The 17,336-nt window shown below is 42.9% G+C and overlaps 1 protein-coding gene across 2 annotated transcripts in view; it reads right to left on the bottom strand.

Annotated features, from left to right (window-relative positions):
• LOC111868653 (tRNA dimethylallyltransferase) overlaps window positions 1-17,336 on the bottom strand; it is a 126,492-nt gene that overhangs the window by 69,212 nt on the left and 39,944 nt on the right. For both annotated transcript variants that reach the window (XM_023859512.2, XM_023859513.2), the window contains exons 2-3: window positions 12,564-12,701; window positions 8,406-9,331 (exon numbers count right to left, since the gene is read on the bottom strand). In XM_023859512.2, coding sequence (XP_023715280.1) covers window positions 8,406-9,331; window positions 12,564-12,701 — 1,064 coding nt within the window. The remainder of the gene's footprint in view (window positions 1-8,405; window positions 9,332-12,563; window positions 12,702-17,336) is intronic.

The raw sequence follows: 17,336 nt of genomic DNA, 5'->3' as shown, positions 1-17,336 counted from the left end.
AAAATGGGAAAGATATTTTGCTAGAACGGTTACGTCATAGTGAATATTTTGCGTTGCAGTTGGATGAAAGCCACGATATTTCAAATAATGCTAATTTGGTAGCTTTGGTGCGATATGAACACGAAAATAAAGTTTGTGAAGATTATTTGTTCTGTGAATCGTTACCGCTTAATACAACTGCTGAAGCCCTTTTCAAAGTTGTCAATGACTTCATAACTACAAATACACTTCAATGGGGAAAATGTGTAGGTATCAGCACAGATGGTGCTCAGGCAATGTCGGGAATACATAATGGTTTGGTCGCACGTATCCAGAAAGTCGCACCTCTTGTTAAATGGACACATTGTTGCATACACCGCGAAGTATTAGCTGCACGCCGTATGCCCTCCAAAATGAAAATCGTTCTAGACGAGGCAGTAAAAATTGTCAATTTTATTAAAGCCCGTCCTCTTAACAGCCGATTATTTTCTGCGCTTTGTAATGAAATGGGAAGTGATCACGAACACTTATTATTGCACTCAGAAATCCGATGGCTGTCCCGGGGTAAGGTTTTGACGCGGTTGCTTGAGCTTCGAGACGAAGTAAGGTTGTTCCTCATAAACTCTAAATTTCAGTTAACACACTATTTAAATGATTTCGCATGGCTCTCCTCTCTTGCTTACTTGGCGGACATTTTTAACATCTTGAATACTCTTAACTCGAGCCTTCAAGGTACATCTGTCACCGTGTTTTCTGTGCAAGACAAGATAGAGGCAACAATCAAGAAGTTAAATTTGTGGTGCAGCCGTATCGAGAAAGGAAAATACGATTCCTTTCACATGCTGAGTGATTTCATTGATTCCAGTGAACAACCCCTTTCTAGTGATGTTGCTGAAAGTATGATTGAACATATGAGGTCATTGGCGTCTCAACTACGTCTGTATTTTCCGTTTGATCTTGAAAATAACGACTGGATGAAGAATCCCTTTGTAGACTCTGAATTTGAACTTCCTTCTGCCGAGGAAGAGCAACTTATCGAGCTGTCCTGTGATTCGACGTTCAAATTGCTGTTTCCTTCGTTACCGTTACTGGAGTTTTGGTTCCAAGCTAGGTCTGTTTACCCTGAAATTTCCAAAAGGGCTGTAAGACATCTGTTGCCATTTCCCACTACATATCTGAGCGAGACAACATTTCCTCATCTTGTACATATGAAAAACAGATATAGGAACAGACTTAACGTGGAAATTATTTCTGAAATTATCCAGTTTTGATCCTGACATTCGAAAGTTGACGTCTGAAAAACAGCACCAGCCATCACATTAGGTGAGTGTTAAATTCATAATATTACGCCTAATTGATATGTTCGTAATCTTCCGAATATCTCCATTTATAACAGTATTTTATTGTCATAAATGACACATTTACTGTTGTAAAATTTTAAGTTACTGCTTCATTTTTATATGTCCTCGTAAAATTTAAAAATTTCCATTTTAGGTTTTATGGGGGCCGCGGTGAATTAACATTCGGTACAGGGGGTCCGCGGCATCAAAAAGGTTGGGAAACACAGCATTACACCAAGTCCCTAACGGTGTTCTTCGCAGTTTGTGCCGTGCCGTCACGATAAGGCGGTCTTCATTACCTTGTAAAGGGCCTTTAAAATGACTTAAAATGCGATTGAGACATTTTTAAAAACTAGACCTAGTTACTGATGAACCTCAATGATATCTAGAAAGTATTTCGGCTATTAAATTGTGTTTCAATAATATAGTAAGGCAAAGGTAAGGTTGTCCCTGTGCCTAAGCAATTAAGCACTACGCCATGAAGACATGGGGGAGTGGATATACAGACCCAGAAAACGCTGACCTCGGCATTAGCTGGAGGTGCGTGGTTAGCTTCACGCCCTGGCCACTTTTCCCCCCGGGGAAACAGCTCCCGATATCCATTGTAGGAGGCTGCATGGGCCCCAGAGCCGGTCTGACGACATGGAGAAGTGAAAATTTTTGCCACCACCGGGACTCGAACTCTGAACCATTTTTCGCCGAGCCCGTAGCCAGTCGCTATACCGACTGAGCTATCCGAGCTCTATATGTGACTTTAAAAATTAAAATTAATTCCGCGTCTTTACTGTCGGCCCATTTTTAGGCAACCCCCTGCAAAAGATTCGTGGCCTTCTGGGGAGGGGTGGCAGCATCCACTATTGAAAACGCTGCTGTAGGCTACTGGACCGCAAGAGAATAAAACTAAATAAGATGAACAGGTTTTTAGTTCAGCCACTCCCCGCCTCTGCCCAGTAAAGTAAAAAATAAAGGTATTCCCGTAACAGGCCGTGGAGGCCCACAGGGTTGTGTGATGTTGAGGTTTCCACATTTTCTAGACAGTCGGCTCATAGATGGCGGCAAGGTTCTCAGCCCTACGCACCGGCTGCCCTTTACCCCCAAGAATATTCCTGGTACTCATTTCTGTTAGAAGGTGGGTCGACCCCAGGACCATAGTAGGGCTGGAAGGATTAGGTCAACTGAAAAAGAATCCAATGACCTCATCGGGACTTGAACCCGCGTCCTTCCGACTTGTAGCATAGTGCCTCAACCAAATACCCTACCGCGTGCCCCCCGCCCCCGCATCTGCCCACGCTACAAATTTCAACAGAAACCTGGTTTGGGGGATGCAACATAAACACGGATAACCATGATATGCGTTTAATTTTTGCGTAAAGTGCAAAAAAAAACCAGGAACCAGAATGCAATACAAGCGCCACAACTTACTTTTCTTTCGACTTCCAGTCGCTAAGCTTCAACATGAGGACACATAGACGTACAGTTTACAAGCCCGGGTATGCCCGATATTTGTGCCACGTTTATAATCATACCCACGTGGAAAATAAAATGAAGATTAGATCTGAATTTCGCAGAACCTGCTTCGAGTCCTGGTGAGGGCACAATACCCTGTTCCCTTTCGAATCGATCATAGTTACGCGAACCGTATCAGTCGACGGTGGTTTTTAACCATCGTGGACTTTTTACAGGTCGAACAGGGATTGCGTGAGGGAAAACTTGGAATTATGGCAACGCCGGATCCTTATAGACAATTCATTTCCTTACGGTCGCGCGATTCATTGACGTACTGGAGACCTTGAGGTGGGCCTCGCCCCCGTGACATTTCAACTACACGAGTGTCACAATACGTGCACCACGTTTCTCGTATGAGAAAAGAATGCCGTTTGTGTCCTTCGGCATAACCGATAATGTTCCCAATAAGAGCCTTGGGAGACCGAAGACAATAACTAGGTGCCTACTGTGTAGCTACTGTACAGTTCCATGCAGCAGAGTCCCTCGTCAGAAGCTAATAACCACTCAGCTACTCAAGATATCTCCTGGATTTATGGAACCTAAAGGCTCGTTACCGTGTGCCAAAACCCGCCACTGGAACATATCCTGATACTAATCCACTTTAATATCATCCTCTCATCTATGGCTCGGTTTCATCCCCTCAGGTTTGCCTCACCATAACTACGGTATGTATTTACTTTTCATTTCTCCTACGAGTGTCACATGTCCTGTCCACCTCAACCTCCTTAATATTATCACCCTAATGATATTTTATGAAAGATACCTATTACGAATCTTCCATTTATACAATTTTCTCCATCCCACTTTTATTTTCTCCTAGGTCCGTGCAGTCTCCTCAGCCTCCTGTTCTCAAACGCTACCTATTAGCCGCGCCATAGCTCAAGCGGTTAGCCGCTGGCTTCCCACCGCGGCGGCCCGTGTTCGATCCCGGGTCTGGTCAAGTGGGATTTGTGGTGGATATAGTGGCGCTAGGGCAGCTTTTCTCCGAGTACTTCGGTTTCCCCTGCCAATCTTCATTCCACAAATTGCTCCACAATCACCCTCACCTATCATCTGGGGCTGATACAATAGGCCAGAAGTGGCCGTAGTACAAGGAAGGGACTTTGTCCAACCCCACTAGCAATAAAAAAATAGTAAGTTAGTACGCTAGTTAGCCAGTTATAAGTAGCTAGTACGTTATTAAGTCGGCTAGTTATTGCTTTAGCTAGTCAGTAAGACAGTTTCTTTTTTTTAATTCGCTTAGTAGGGGGTGGAGTCCCAACTGGGTCCACTCGGCACGGCTGCCAATGATTGGCCTATTGTAGCCTACCCCGGGTGATTATGATGATGGAGAATTTGGTGGAATGAAGATCGGCAGGAGAAACCGAAATTCTCGGAGAAAACCCGCCCCAGCGCCACTTGACCAGACCCGGGATCGGGAAGCAAGCGACTAACCGCTTCAGGTACGGCGCGGCGTAAGACTGTTACTCTGACAGCTAGTGCCCAGACACTTGATACGGAAGCCAGTAACAGAAGCAGGGGAAGCGGCGAGCAGGCGCCCGTAAGACTGTAATAATGAACACTTTGTGCGCCGATATTCTCTAGTGTCTTCAGGGCCAAGTCGTTAACCCGACCCAGTTCTTGAATCTTATCGGCGCACCTTGTATGATAAGGAGAAGAACTGCGAACCGCTATTCCGGAAACTCTGCGATAACGGAGGATACACCCACAGGTCCTGCGTTTATGATCAGGGACCAAAATGGCATTGCAAAAACCAACACCATTAAACCTACTTCCTATAATATCTATTTTAATACTATCCTCCAATTTATTTAATATCTTTCCAAGTGGCCGGTTTCAAAACTGTTAAAAATATAAGGATATCCCCAAGTACAGTAACACACCGTGAAGGCGTATGGGGGCGTGAAGGTACAGTTCCACGCAGTACCCTGTCTAGTAGTGTGTGGCCAGCGTCTGGCTACTGCTTATTTAGTTCAAGAAAATAAGTCCTTGGTCCCTACTCTTAGGCATGCTGTACAACCCCAGGCATGATGTCATTAGAAAAATACCATCGCTCCAACAGAAAAAAAGAACTCCTGATCACCAGTCCACAACCAGACACTTCACTGACAGGTAATGAAGGCTCACTTCAACTTTCTCATCCATGTAACATGCACGTGGGAAATGAAAAAGGCATACATTTCGGACGGAATGCCCCTTGAGGAAAACACTACTTGATAGATCTTGGCATAGATACGAGAGCATTAAAATGAATAAAAGTGTCTTAAGGATATATTCCAATGGCGGGTTTTGTGAACACGATGATGAACCTTCGAATTTCACAGAAGCAGGGAATGGATAACTTTTCAAGACGACTTCGTATCAAAGAGTCGGTTAACGAGCCCTAACTCTGGAAAGATGAAGCAGGTACCTGTACCGCGGGTTTGTTGCTTGTATAACGAATCGCTGTGCCTGGATGCCGGTGGTGGCACTTGAGTCGCACGTGTCTAAATCTGACCTTCCTTTAATCAAGCTGTTATCAACAAGTTACATAAATCCGCTTGACTTTGTATGAGATCCCCCTCCACGGCTCCATACTACTGTTTGCCATTTAAATTCACATCTCCCAAAGGTCAATGAAACTTCGTTTGAGAAAATGACGAATATACAGCAGTATCCCACTATTTTGTATGAGTTAGATATGGTTTGTTACTTTGATAGAATAGAAATTGCATATATGCGAAAATGAAGTCTTCTGGAAAGTGTGAGGACCTAATACAACAGGGACGAAGTTAAGTGGTTAACTTAGGATAATACCAATATAACAATGAAGTAGACTACTTTCAGGCTAGGCTACAATGGTATAAGCATGTAGATAAATGGGGAAGTCGAGGAATGCATACAGAATTTGGACATAAAAACTGCTAGGAAAACGGCCAGTCGGCAGAGCGAGGAGAAACACGGTCAGTACTATGACGAGTCTCAGAAAAAATAGGTTATGAAGATGGGATGTGGATTAATTGGCACAAGACTTCGTCCACTGGCGGTATATTGTACCATTATTGCGGTGGTCAACCTTCAGTTTCTATGGCGTGTTGCCAGAGAGACAGGAGACATCGTTTAATGATCAATAAATGATGAAAAAAAAAAAGAGGTAAGTTTGTATACAATGAACCGGAAAGAATGTTCAAGAAAAAGACGGGGACATATTTCTAAAACATTGTCCTAACATTTACGTGGACGGACTGAAAAACCACGAGAGAATGAATTGAAGTGAGCGGGTATCTGGACCAGAAATCCAACCTGGATCTCACATAAAAGTTCACGCAGGAGTGACAGCCATAGCATCGCGTAGGATGGTCCCCCATCTTTACTGTTTACATAACAAACGTTTAGTTCACAACTCGACCCATTGAGCCTGTATGTATTTTGCTGTTGCCGAAGTCCGCTTGTCAGCGCACAGTAAATCTAACCGTATCGTGTCACCGGTAAGGGACCGGGCTATTAGAACCCTTTAAGTTATGTTTTCCACGTATTTTGTGTGCGCCTTCATATCGCTTCGTCGTCGTTAGATAGTCGTCAGATTCTCCTGCTTCCACTGGTTGCTTGCTTAGCGTCCTGTTCAATCCAGAACAGAGAGGCGGTAAGTTCCTCTGAAACGACGGGGTTTCTCCGAACTACACGGCGCAGAACATTCGATTCTATTTTCAACATACGATGGGAACTAAAACCGCCATCTGTAACGTCGCTTACTCAAGTTACAACGTACCTTCTAAGATGTTTTAGACAAAGAGTAATCCATTGGGCAGTTCACTGTGACCAAGACTCAGCGCCTACACTGGAACACTTCTCGTCTTTGTAGCCACCGAAGTTGCCGGTAGTATTTTGTAGTTCAGAAAAGGCGTCGGTTTTTGTTCTTGTATGTTCGTTCATATCTCGTGTACTTGGACCAGGAAGATGAATATAAGCCAATAAAATGGTTTGTATAACTTTTGGCTAGACAATCACAATTAGTTCCTATTCAAATCTAGGTAGCCTCAAGATACGGAGGAGTTTATACAAACGTCAAAATGCTACTAATTCCTTTGTCTTAGACTCCCTCGAGTGTCGAGTATTGTTACCTACCACCGAACTTAGTCTTTGGCTGGACGAATGTTTAGATAGTGGTTAACACTGTATGAACTGAGAAACACGATTAAACACTCAACTACAATTTACAAGCATATAATGTAAAAATGTTGGCGGGAAAATATAACGAAACTAGACGTTACATGCTGTATGGATCGCGACTGTGAACTCCAAAAATCAACTAACTACGAACGAAAATAATATGTATCAATTCCAAGGCGGAGAACCTCTAATAAACGTCGGTAAAATGTTGTTCTAAGCCGGTCACGGTAGCCGAGCGGTCTAAGGCGTGCACTGTCTTCGCTCGCTCGGAAGCCGAGATCGTGGGTTCGAATCCCACTCAGGGCATGGATCTTTGTGTGCGTTTTTGTGTTTGTGTAAAGGCAGAGGCCTTGCGACGAGCTGATCACTCGCCCAAGGAGTCCTACCGAATGTGTAAGATCTAGAAAAACCGAAGTACGGAGAAGTTCATGGAGGTAGGCCTAGGACCACTGGGGCTGTAGTGCCAAGGGGGAAAAAAAAGTTCTAAGGGTACAGATAGAAATCTATGTATATGCCGATGTCGCATCACCAGAATACCGGGTACATAACACAAAACAGTTTTTGAAAATGTGACAAACTTCGATTAGTTGGGAACGACACTTAACAAATCAAAACTGTATTCATTAAACAATTAAGATAAGCTCAAATTCAGGCAAGGCTTGCTACCAATCAGTTCTAAAGTTTTTTGTCTTCTCACCTGATATCTACAAACCTGAAGATTCAAATACAAAAAGCTACAATTTTTCCTGCAGTTTTATCTGAGTGTAAAACTTGGTGTCTTACAGTAAGGAAAGAACATAGCCTAACAGTGTCTGCGATCCAAATGCTGAGAAGAATATTTGGACCTAAAAAGAAGGAAGTAGCGAAGCTGGAAAATTTCCATTACGAGGAACTTCGTAATTTGTATTCATCAAATATTATTAGAATGACCAAATTAAGGAGAATAAAATGGACAGAGCATGTTGCATATATGGCAGAGAAGTTCATACAAGGTTTTTGTAGGGAAACCTGAAGGTAAACGATCATTAGGATACCTAGACATAGATGAGAGAACATTAAAATTGATCTTAAATAAAGATGGGGGAGGATGNGACCAGACCCGAGATCGAACCCGGGCCGCCGCGGTGGAAAGCCAGCGACTAACCGCTTGGGTTATGGCGCGGCCAACCTTCCAGTTCCCTAAAATGCTGATAATTTGATTGGCCAGAAATTATGGGCCTCTTAAGGACTGAGCTCCATGGAGCTGGTTAGTGAGATAGAAGCAGAATAACTATTACTGAAAATCTGAAGAGACGGTGCCCTAACTAGTGTGGTTTGGTTAGCAGCTCATTTAACAACTAAGTCTCAGCTGCTGAGATATTTAATACCAAATGAGTTTAATGACACTGTATGGAAAACTGAAGGGCAAGACAGTTCACTGATTCTACTCACCTTATGATCTTACGTTTATTGTTGGGATGAAGTTGCTGCGCCCTATCAGGGTCTACTGCTTGTAGCCTTTCATACAGATGTGGACCTGGCACATGTTCCAGCGCTGCTTCATCCATCAAATCCACAACATCGTTCTCCACCCTTAGCGTCCTCCTTTCCATGAACTCACCACTCAGCACCTCCTTGAGTCTCTTCCTGTCACGATCGTACACTAGTTCAAAATTTACTTCAGTTCTCTGTCTTTGTGAACTTTCTTCAACTTGGTCTTTACCACTGTGCACCTCGCTCTGAGCTTGAGCCACAGCATTGCTTCCAAAATCCTTATTCTGAAACTCAGCAATGATTGGCTTTACCCGATCATTATCACAGTCAATGTCTTTATCTTGACAAACCTCTTGACTTCCACTCAACACTCTACTCCGGGCTCGGACAACATCAGCATCACTGTGATCCAGATCCTTATAACAATCGGCACTGTTGAGGTATGGCCCCTCACAGACACCGTCCTCTTTTCTCTCTTGAGCTTGGAAACCTTTACTCCGAATGTTCAACTGACACCTATTACTAAAGGTGTTTAACCCCACATCACAGGCCTGCAATTTTGCGCATTTGTAACTACAGATCCCATCATCACTATCCAGTACTCTCTTCCTGGCACCGTGACCACATTCATCAAGAACAGCATTAGCACTTTCACAATCGAGCATTTTCCTTTTTACTGAAGAAGACTCATTTCTGTCACTAACACAATCCTTGATAGGTCTACCAGCACCATCACTGTGGATTTCCTCAGTCTCAGTGGGAGATTTAATTTGTTCCAATGAGTCACGATTCTCCACTAGGATTTTCCACAGCAGTGACTCAATATAATAATTGGTGCCACCAACGATCACTGGTAACTTACCATCCTGCATCAACTTCTCTATCTGTTCCTAGTTAAGAGAAATACTGCCACAATTATGTATATATGAAACACTAAATGGAAGATGAGCCAGATTAGCTAAGTCATTAAAGTGATTTCAGACAGAGCAATGGCAGGGTATTATATTCAGTACCATGGAATATAAACTGACTTCAGAGCACAAAAGCCTCTTCTCCAATGAGTAGCAGGGCTTCTAGTAAAACAGCAGTAGCACGATTCTAACCACTCACCTCCAACTCGTCTCGAGGTTACGTACATGTGGAGCTCTATCTATGGCATGGCTTGTAAGGATCAGGATATAACTACTGAGACATAAATTCCAGACACAGTAGATTCAGAACACCAACACCCATATTATGAGATTACGGAACAACGGAGTTTTGCCTTGTACAACCGGCCGAGTTTTCGCTATGTTTACGACGTCCACAGTTCTTGCTTACACGCATACATGACCGACTAGTTGAGAAGGGCGCCAGTGTACTGGGTCCACTTCAGTTGCTTGGTTATTGTTTTATAACCGTAGTTGCTCACTTCACTCAGCGGTATCCTTGCACGGGGTCTTGGGTTCTGGGTTGGACAGGACTTTGTTAAGAGGATTCCGTAGCTTGTAACGGACGAGTGGTGGTGGTGGTGGTGGTGGTGGTGGTGGTGGTGGTGAGTGTGTGGACGCGCGAGTGCGTGCGTCTGTTCAGGCCGGCACAGGACGGTATGACAATGGGGCTTGGTCAAAGCACTTCCCAAGGTACAAGCAACACTCACTATTGTACACATACTTAATGTAAAAACGATGAACACTATTAAACTGTACATCTAGCTCTGCACGACAAGCACTTAATATTTAAAATAGATAATGTCAAGGTGGCTTGAATCGAATTTGTAGCAAGCTTCCCTTTGTATTTGTGGGCGCACACGGCCTTCGTTCTTATACCTGCTAAGTTCGTAACACCACTGAAACTGTCACTCAAGTTGGGTCGGTATATTAACCTCGACAGTGGCCTTGCCGACCTGCGATAGGGTGAGAAGCCCCCAGCCGACATTACAATATATCGCAGAGGAAGAGGTTTAGGCATATGTCCTTCACGTGTTAACTGTTCCAACTGCACCTCCCTGACTCAAACCTACCACATCTCGTGAACAGGTTCCAACCTGTCCCCAGAAGTAGAGAGGCATACCGCTAAACGTATAATGACGCAGCTGCCTTCGAGATTCGAACTCGGGCACTCCAAGGAGTCACGCACTATACCGGTTACATTTGTAATGGGGTTATGATGTGCCATACCTTAATAAGATGGATGAAGGGCAACGGAAGGAAACAAAATTACTGAGAAAAAAACAGCAACGAGGATGGCAGATGATAAAACGAGGAAAAAGATGTAAGAAGATGCTGGATGACCCTGGGACAGAAGATGATATTTTTATTTGAAGGAGAAAGCTCTAGATCGCATTAACTGGATGAACTGTTTTGGAAAAGGCTGTGGACCTGTCGTATGACAGATTACTGATGAATGAAAGAACCACTAATACCATTGGATCCAGGTAAGCCAGTTGTTCAGGTATTAATTTTTTGGGTAAAATTCAAAGTGCCAACAACTTCGCTATTAGTATAATATCAAAGTTGTAATTTTATCTCCAAGTTACTCTAGAATAAAACATTATTTGCTATGAATTTCTAATTTTTCGGAGATTCCCCACCGGAGATATGAGATGTTAAAAATGGCCGATTTTGGCCCCAGAGCAAAGTTTGGAAGCTCCTGGAATTTTTTGGAAAATAGGTACGGAGTTCAAAACTACATGATTATATTCCCCATGTAGGCAACAACAAAGGGTAGAAACAACAGCTCTGATACTTTCCACCTCCAATTGGTTTTTGAAGGTCAAAAATAACGTTTTTCCCAAAATCGACAGGTAAGTTTCAAGCTTAATTAGACCTAGAGGAAGTGATTTGAGTAAAACCTTATAATGATATGATTTGTAGTCCATATCATGCGGAACAAATTAGGTTTTTATTGGAATCTCTAGCTTCAATAGTTATCGAGATATAGAAGATAATGTAACCCTCCACTTCAGGGGAAAAATCGTCTTCTCGCATTATAAAAACGGCTCAACAGAGTATAAGATAAAAAACTCCCCTCAAGTAATAAAAAATGTGTAAAATTTATCCTTCAGAAGGACTCCTTCCTTATGCCCACACACCCATGGTACTGTCTGTCTGTATACCCACGAAGCCAATAAAATGCATAGCTGCATTATAGTAGACCTTGACATAAAATGGAGGTGTGTAGTCGGTCTGGATCAACGGCATTGAATTCACTGATAATCTAGCACAAACCATGCAGATATGTTTACTGATCCCACCAGTGCTTCTGTTTTGCTTCTACTAATCAGAGCTAATGACACAAAGCAGACCTAAAATACAGTGCGTACAATCAAGTGCGCGCCGCGGCTGCAATTTGCCGTGAGTCATACCACCGCAGAACGGATGCAGTCGCCGGGAGGAGTTGCAGCTCCTCCCCGCGACTGCATCCGTTCTGCGGTGGTATGACTCACGGCAAATTGCAGCCGCGGCGCGCACTTGATTGTACGCACTGTATATCTGACATCCACACTGCAACATTACATAATGTTTCAATTTGCTATTGATATTTATCAGTAACCAAACTGTAAAACTGAAACAGAATTTCCAAACACATTCTTTGCAATTTTTCATCCCTCGTTCATCTTCATTTGCTTTTACTGCAGATATACTGAACAGGTTAGGGTAGCAGTACTGTATTCCGGAAACGCTNCGACGTTTCGGAGGAAGAAATCTGCAAGCGAAGAGACCGTGAGAACCGGTAAAAGACTGCTTTTACCGGTTCTCACGGTCTCTTTGCTTGCAGATTTCTTATATATTTTTTCTTCTACCCTGAAGATGGAGGCGATACGTTCCTCCGAAACGTCGGTTAACACCACATATACACGGTGCAAAATCCCAGAAGACTGCTTTCTTCTTAATTTGGATGTTAACCAGATGTCTATTCCAAACGAGGATTTTCATGGTCTTATCTTGTCCCCATTGTCAAATGACAGAATGGTACTTTGAAATAGGCTGAAACTGATTACTTTCATATCCTTACCAACACACCATTTGAATTCACCCTATCATTTGATGTAATACTATAATATCTGTAGCTCACGCACCATTACTCATGTAAGTTGATATGTATGTGGTTTGTGTATCTGAACAATAAGGATACTATGGGCAGAGCTCTGTTCCGGAAATCCAGGACAGTGAAACGTTGCATTGGCTCTACAATGTCCAGCAGATGGTGTGCTGCCAGGCTTCGTTCTTCGGCTGTCACCTTGTTCGTCACTATATCCAGCCCTTTATAGACCTACAAGTCAAACAGAAATGCACAAATCTTAAATATATTATAATGCCACTGTCCTATATAAACTTCTGCCATTCAAAGTTCCAATCACGTGTCATGTCCTTTTCACACCACACAAATGAATCTGGCCATTTCCTATTATCTCATTGTATAAAACTCCCCTTGCTGACTGTGACATAAAATTTAACCTTTCAGGATTTACTCAGTTCTTTTCGCAGACTGTGAGATTACATACACATGACTGGCACAACAAGGTGCGCCATTTTATTGCTCAAGGCTCTTTCCTTTCCAAAGATCGATTAACTGTTTTTCATCTACACGCTTTCAGCACCAAACCAGAAATGAAAATATACATGTGTACTGAAATGAACGTTGGTTCTAATGATAAATCTATTCAAAGCGATTTTCCATAACTAATGTCATCTCCTTCATTAAACTACACCACAAGCAAAGCAGCGTGACAAGAGAACCTACGTAACAAAGGAGGAGATTTCAACAATTAACATACTAACTCCAATAACAGAAACAGAAGCTTAAACATGGCTAATAGTCTATTAAATCCTGAAAACAGTCATTTCGATCTGGTTTTCAGCCTCACAATCTCTTCCTCCATATTCTTCTAGGTCTTCCATGTTGCCACTTTCAAGAAAATTCTGCATGTAATTGTTTCTTCCATCCAAGCTGGCTACACCAAAAACGCGCCAGTGATTACTTAACAGTATTATCCGAATAAACATGTAATGCTAGAATAACTGGTGTTGAAGAACAGTTCCTTTACGTCTTCGTTTTTTTACTTGCGTCACTTTGTGCTGCATTCTGATACGCCCTAACTTGAGGTCTCCTTATTTCCCGTTATATTAGGTGACAACCATTTCCGAAAGTCTTATTTTGCACCATTATCTTGATCTGAAACAGATTCGTATTCACCCTGTGGATATTCCGAACAAACCTGGTGATGGGCGTTGCTGAATTGTGACTGCGAATGCGATCTTTGTTCCCGAGAATCTCGAGCAAAACGTGGTTTTATCTCTCCATTAGTATGCCTCCTAGATCGTCAAAGTTCGGACAAACAATGCGAAATTTCGCACATATAATCTTACACGCTCCTATTCTGTACAGTTTTACGTGCGATGCCTTAACCATTACAAATGTTCGGGAACGATAATAAAGAATATAAAAAATAATCATGCTGAAATAAAGAACAGATTAAAGGCCAAAATATTTGCTACCATTCAGTTCTCAAACTTGATCTAAAAGTAAAAAATATTAAATCATAGACTATAATGTTATACTCAGGCCGCGCCACAGCTCAAGCGGTTAGTCGTTGGCTTCCCACCGCGGCGGCCCGGGTTCGATCCCGGGTCTGGTCAAGTGGAATTTGTGGTGGACAAAGGGGCGCTGGGGCAGGTTTTCTCCGAGCACTTCGGTTTCCCTTGCCAATCTTCATTCCACCATCATAATCACCCGGGGAAGGTACAATAGGCCAATCAGTGGCCGCCGTGCCGAGTGGACCAAGTTGAACTCCACCCCCCACTATGCGAATTTAAAAAAATAAATAAATATTATACTCTGTTAAGTTGGTCCCACATTCCAGTAGACAACAACTGATCGACAGTGCTTGAGAACAAAGTGCTGAGAGAAGTTTTAGCCTCGTGAAGGAAAAATAACGATCAAAATAATCAGTATTACGGTCAAGATTCGAACCAGGCACCTCCCAAACGTTTCTGCTGTGCCAATCTGCTAGACAGATACCTGAAGAAGCTGATACATATTTAGAATTTAAACTTTTAAATCATGTCTAAAATACAATTCTCTATAGGCAAAATAGACAAAGACGTATTTCTACGCCGTCTCTGCCGACTAATCAGTTCCACTATTTCTACCACATCTCATTCGGCGACAAATAGTGCCGTAGGTCTACACAGCATTGCAAAATAGCCAAATAAATAAGGCTTAATGTATTACACTGATTTGGGGTGGGACACGTATAATAATTATTCCTATACTGAAGAAATAGGAAGTTAAGAGCTGATGACCCGTGCTTTAGGTTCGATCCTTGGACTTGTGTGAATAATTGGGCAGTCGATGAACTGACCGGCGCGGGTTCAAGGAGGACCACTGCAGTAAACACTGCTGCAGTCCCTCATGCAGCACTGTCTTCATACAACATGGTACAGAATATTCCAGTATCACTGGATTGTTGCTCAGTTCGTCACAGCAAAACCTCTGGGCCGTCACCGCTTTCACGAAAGTCCATCAACAAACAAAATCCAGTTGAAACCAGTATACATATTCATGCTTTATTTCTTTCGAAGATCAATTTTAATATTACTCTCGCATATGAACTGAGGTCTCTCCAATGATCTCCTCTCAGGAGATTCGCTAATCAAACATTTTAATTCCTTAAGCAACTATAAAATGCTATGAAGTATTCATAAAGTGAAAGCGACAAAGGTTTCGCCGTTTCACAGGAAATCTGAATGAGAGACTGAAACGAGGACTCAGGAACTCCAGATCAAAATACAATACTCCGTTGTTTACACGGTCTGGACCACGAGTACTTTGACAATTCTCATCTGGTGCTCCCTTCTAGCGTTTCTAACAACCCTTCCATACCAAAGAACGCTCTTTTATATAATTACGGTTATCAAAACGTATTACTTTTATCTACTTATTTATTTCAGCAACAATGCAAAGTAAAATACATCACAAGTAAACTAAAACAATGGCCGCGCCATAGCTCAAGCGGTTAGTCGCTGGCTTCCCACCGCGGCGGCCCGGGTTCGATCCCGGGGTCTGGTCAAGTGGGATTTGTAGTGGACAAAGTGGCGCTGGGGCGGGTTTTCTCCGAGTACTTCGGTTCCCCTGTAAATCTTCATTCCACCAAATTCTCCATCATCATAATCACCCGGGGCAGGCTACTATAGGCCAATCGGTGGCCGCCGTCCCGAGTGGACCCAGTGGACTCCATCCCCACTAAGCGAATTAAAAAAAATCAAACAAATTAAATATAAACATAAAACAGCCGTAGAATAAAGAAAATACAAAACAAACTCGAGTACTTGAAGCTGATTTTGATAATTTCTTCCTTCATCGTGACAAATCTTAAGAAGTTTCGCCATCAGCACTCTGTATTCATGCTGAGGACGCTAGTTGCACAACGGTTCTAATTTGGGGTGTCATAAAATGATCGACAGTCACACGTCCGATAATTCTGAATCCCGCATTTTGTACTCCTGCAGTGGAATTTCCCCACACCTACGCCACGTCTGCACTAACTACATGATACTGACCACACGAATTCGCCGACCGGCGGCTACGGCTCGATTCTGGGCTAGGAATGCGCCGTCACTGACTCATTAACCTGTGGGGAACAGGAGTTAACTGTTAATTAATCGATCCAGAATATTCTGTTACACAACCTGAAAAAAATAATAACAACTTCCACGGAAATGTACGAGCGGATCTCATCATCAACCATTTTGATCGATTTGAGGCTTTCACCGCGGTGACTATGAAGAAAGCAGTCTTCTGGGATTTGGCACCGTGTATAAGTGGTGTTAACCGACGTTTCGGAGGAACGTATCGCCTCCATCTTCAGGGTAGAAGAAAAAGTATAAGAAATCTGCAAGCGACAAGACCGTGAGAACGGTAAAAGCAGACTGTCTTGTCGCTTGCAGATTTCTTATACTTTTTCTTCTACCCTGAAGATGGAGGCGATACGTTCCTCCGAAACGTCGGTTAACACCACTTATACACGGTGCCAAATCCCAGAAGACTGCTTTCTTCATTTTGATCGAGTTCAGAAACAGACTACTTCTTAGCCGTTAATTTGAACTACCCGATATAAACGTCATTCCAGTCATACCAGGCACTAAGCCCAGCTAATTCGCGGATGACAGCGCAATCCTGGCAGCGGCCACTACCCCAGATTCGCCATGCAGAAACTTCAGCAACACACAACTTCTGGAGCAGCAGCTTACAGAATGGAAAGTCTGCATTGACCTACACGAGACAAAAGCAACTTTCTTCACCCAACACTCACATATGCGTCTATCTGAATTATCATTATTGAACCACTTCTGAGCGGGAACTCCTTTGGAATGGACATACGTGTATAAACAACACTGCCAAGAGGACATTAGCAAGAATTTTAGTGTTGTGCCCCTTCCTATTGTCCGTAATCGAACTCTACGTATACATAACATGCATTAGACCAATCATCTGTTAAGGCCTATATACACAAATCTAGAATCCAAAAGCTCCAGGAGATAGAGAACATATGCTTAATGGCGACTGGAAAATATTCCAAACAATAAACGTTAGCTTCTTACGTACAGATTAAGCACAATAGACCATTGTAGGTCTCGGTGCAAGGTCCGAGAAGGCCTACCCCTCATACATTCATTCATACGTACAGATTTCTCAGTCCTTAAAGTGCACGAATTCTATGAACAGCTTAGGCACCTGAACGCTCTGATCTGCAGAAAGAGCGAATAACAAACATGTAATGCTTGGGGTCGGATTGCGAAAAGAACGACAGCATTCTTAGACACCACACCGTCAGCTCCTATCCAGGCCAACTGTTCCTCTTAAATCAATTTCTGTCACCTGGAGTACAAAACAGGGCACTGTAGT

This window comes from Cryptotermes secundus, unplaced genomic scaffold (assembly GCF_002891405.2).
Source record: "Cryptotermes secundus unplaced genomic scaffold, Csec_1.0 scaffold696, whole genome shotgun sequence".
NCBI lineage: Eukaryota > Metazoa > Arthropoda > Insecta > Blattodea > Kalotermitidae > Cryptotermes > Cryptotermes secundus.
Note: the sequence above shows the minus strand (reverse complement) of the source record. Positions and strands in the feature narration are given on the sequence as shown.